The sequence below is a fragment of the Mytilus edulis genome, chromosome 1, assembly GCF_963676685.1.
Source record: "Mytilus edulis chromosome 1, xbMytEdul2.2, whole genome shotgun sequence".
NCBI classification, from domain to species: domain Eukaryota; kingdom Metazoa; phylum Mollusca; class Bivalvia; order Mytilida; family Mytilidae; genus Mytilus; species Mytilus edulis.
Window position 1 is genome coordinate 67,051,534 of NC_092344.1, and position 2,956 is coordinate 67,054,489.

Here is a 2,956-nt window from a genome sequence, read left to right on the forward strand (position 1 = left end):
AAATTACCTGCTAAAAACATCTAAGATTGAGGACTGTCTCCTCATTTTTACACCTTAAGTTAACATCAAAGAAATCGACCAAGTAATTAGCGATTGTTGATTACATGTTCACACCTGTCAAGGTACATGTATTTAGCCTTAAGGTAAGTAATGACAACTTTATGACCGGTGCTTACGATCGACGAATTTATTTTTCAAAATGTTCAAGGTGCACCATTTTTTTGGTACATGGTACACCATTTTTGCAAACCCAGGGGGTGGTCACCGGCACCGGATGACCACCCCCTGGATCCGCCTCTGGCACGGGTGAATTAAATTTAAAAAAATGATAAAATTCGTGTTTTCATGATCCTAGCTAAAAAATGTAATTATAAGTATTGAATGCTTCTTTTTGTTACTTCATAGGGGTGTAAAAGCGTTGACCGTGCGCACATTTTTAGAATAAAGCGCGGAAAATATACTTCGGTCATCGCTTTTACACCCCAATGAAGTTACAAAAAGAAGCATTCAATTCTTAAATGATTACAATGAACAGTTTTTACAATAGTCAATTGTAATTATAAAAATGAACAACGAAGTCATACGGATAAAGCAAATTGGTTTTGTCCATCTTTGTTTTAGAATAGCAAAGTATAAAGCCGAATTCAGTAGTAACACAATCTTATTAAAATGTCGTTGCCTTGGCCAATAAATCTGATTTTATTTATATTATTAGCGGAGAATGAAACTTTTGACCTTAAGTTTTAATTGTAGATTTGGTATTTCTGTAATGGCGTAAATAAACTTCTGCTCCTGACAAGCTAATCAATATACAATTACAAATCGAGTCAGATTCTTCATGGTAATTACGTTCATTCATAGAGCAGTATAAATTATAGGATATTGAATCACGTGGTATTGTTTTTCGATGCTATAAAACCGAGGCACCAGACTTAATGAGTATAGTTTGCCTTCGATCGTCTGAACGGATTATTATAATACAACTTTGTTTTAAAAATGACAGAACAATGTCCAAGATTTCAAATAGCATTTCTTGGTGCAGGACGTGTTGGGAAAACGTCTATTTTACGGAGATATTTGTTCGGAACGTTTTTCGAGGAATATTTGGAAACTGTTGAAGAAACATATTCGCAGCCGTATTATATTAACGGCAAACGACAAAATATAGACTATATAGATACAGCTGGTAGTATATCATTTCCAGCAATGCAACAAATATACATGTCGCAAGCAAACGCTTTCGTACTTGTCTATGCTATAGACGATAAACGATCCTTTGAAGAAATGAAGAACATTTGGGAGAAGATTAAACAAGCTCGGAATAATGTTTTGAACATTCCCGTTGTTATTGTTGGTAACAATCTTGACATGGAAAATAATAGGCAGATCGAAACATTCGATGCTTTGAATTGGGCTTTTGGTGAAAATCTTGGAGGTTGTTTCCTTGAAGTCTCTGCAAAGACAGATCAACATATCAAAGACATTTTCGAGATTCTTCTTGAACAACTTGGAAATACGCGATCTGAACAAAAAGGACCATTTCGCATTCGTTCAACAAGTTTAAGTAGAAAACCTTCTGATTCCACTGATCTTCGACAAAATTTAAAAACAAGAAAATGCATGTTCAAAAAAACTCAAACCACAGAGAGGTTAAATCCATCTGATAAACATTTTCAGGACTCTGTTTTCGATGACTTCAAGCAAATGACAATCAAAAGAATACACCAAACTTTACGAGGTAGAAAATGTTTTCCATCAGAAGACCATACCAGTTCATGGTTTTGTCAGACTCTCGAAACTACGAAATCAGGCAAAATTGTCGATCAAAAGAAACATCTATTTCATGGAAATAAAAATATTCACGCTGACATGCGGGAAAAAGGCATGCAAAGCCATCTTAACTTGGCTAAAAAATCACAAATTAATGTAAGAGCTCGCTTTTCGAATATCTTTTCTGGTTTAGTACGAAAACATTCCAATAAAAGACTCGAGAGGTAATTTGTAAATATTTGATTATGTTTTTATAATTAAAATGAAAACAAAAAATGTTTTGATGTTATAAATGTATTTTTGTTTATTCTTTGTAACTTTTAAATTAGTGAAAGGGCGCAATTTTTGCAAAATTTGCGGCGTTTTTGTTAGTAGAAATTGAAATAGGAATGCTTGTGCTTTGTCTTTTGCCATGTACATTTGACTGTTCTTATCAATTGTTTTAATATCACTGTCATTGTCTATTCTTTGAAACTTCGCAGTCAGTTAAACGGAGTCCAGACATGAGTTTTTATGGCTAACTCAACCGGATTCGTTTTCGAGAGCGCATTGCAAATTATATCAAAAGAAGATGCTATTTTTGTTCACATGCTTGTTCAATAAATCTATAATCCTGATTATTGAAAATTAAGTTGATATATTTTTGTCACAAGTAACTGACAGTTTTGACCCAGCTTTATTGATGAAAACGTCCTTGTCATTGCAACTCTACACTAAGAAATCTGACAAAAACAGTTTTCCTCTCAAAATTTGTCACCCGAAAAACTTCTCCCGTAGCATTCAGTACACTCTCATCCGAATAATTATAAAATTATGCTTTCCGGAATTCAAATCAACAACTCTTTAGGACAATTCGAAATTCAGCTTAAGTCAAGAGGCTCAGATTTGAAATGTTCACGTTAGATTTCGTGAATGTGAAAAAGTAACGATAAAAAAACGATCTGAAAGTATTTCATCTATTGTCAGCAAGCATAAGTGATCACACTAAATATATTTTAAAAGCACAACCACAATCCAGGGATACTTCATATATGCATCATCTGTAACATGGAGAATAATTTTAGGAACGTGTAAACTTTAACATTGGATTAGATAATCATCGATCATGTTATGCAAGACACTCATAAAGGTAGGACTGGCATTGCCGACCTCAGATAATTGAGACTAGCAAAAATTGAAACACTCA

General features: G+C 33.8%; 1 protein-coding gene across 1 annotated transcript; it reads left to right on the forward strand.

Annotated features, from left to right (window-relative positions):
- Positions 1-965: 965 nt before the first annotated feature.
- Positions 966-1,998, forward strand: LOC139528921 (ras-related protein Rap-1b-like). The gene has a single exon (XM_071325193.1). It carries the CDS (start codon positions 997-999, stop codon positions 1,996-1,998), a length of 1,002 nt encoding a protein of 333 aa, XP_071181294.1. The 5' UTR covers positions 966-996.
- Positions 1,999-2,956: the final 958 nt, after the last annotated feature.

Excerpts from the sequence above, each read along its gene's own strand:
- LOC139528921 (XM_071325193.1), top strand. The coding sequence starts at position 997 with ATGACAGAACAATGTCCAAGATTTCAAATAGCATTTCTTGGTGCAGGA.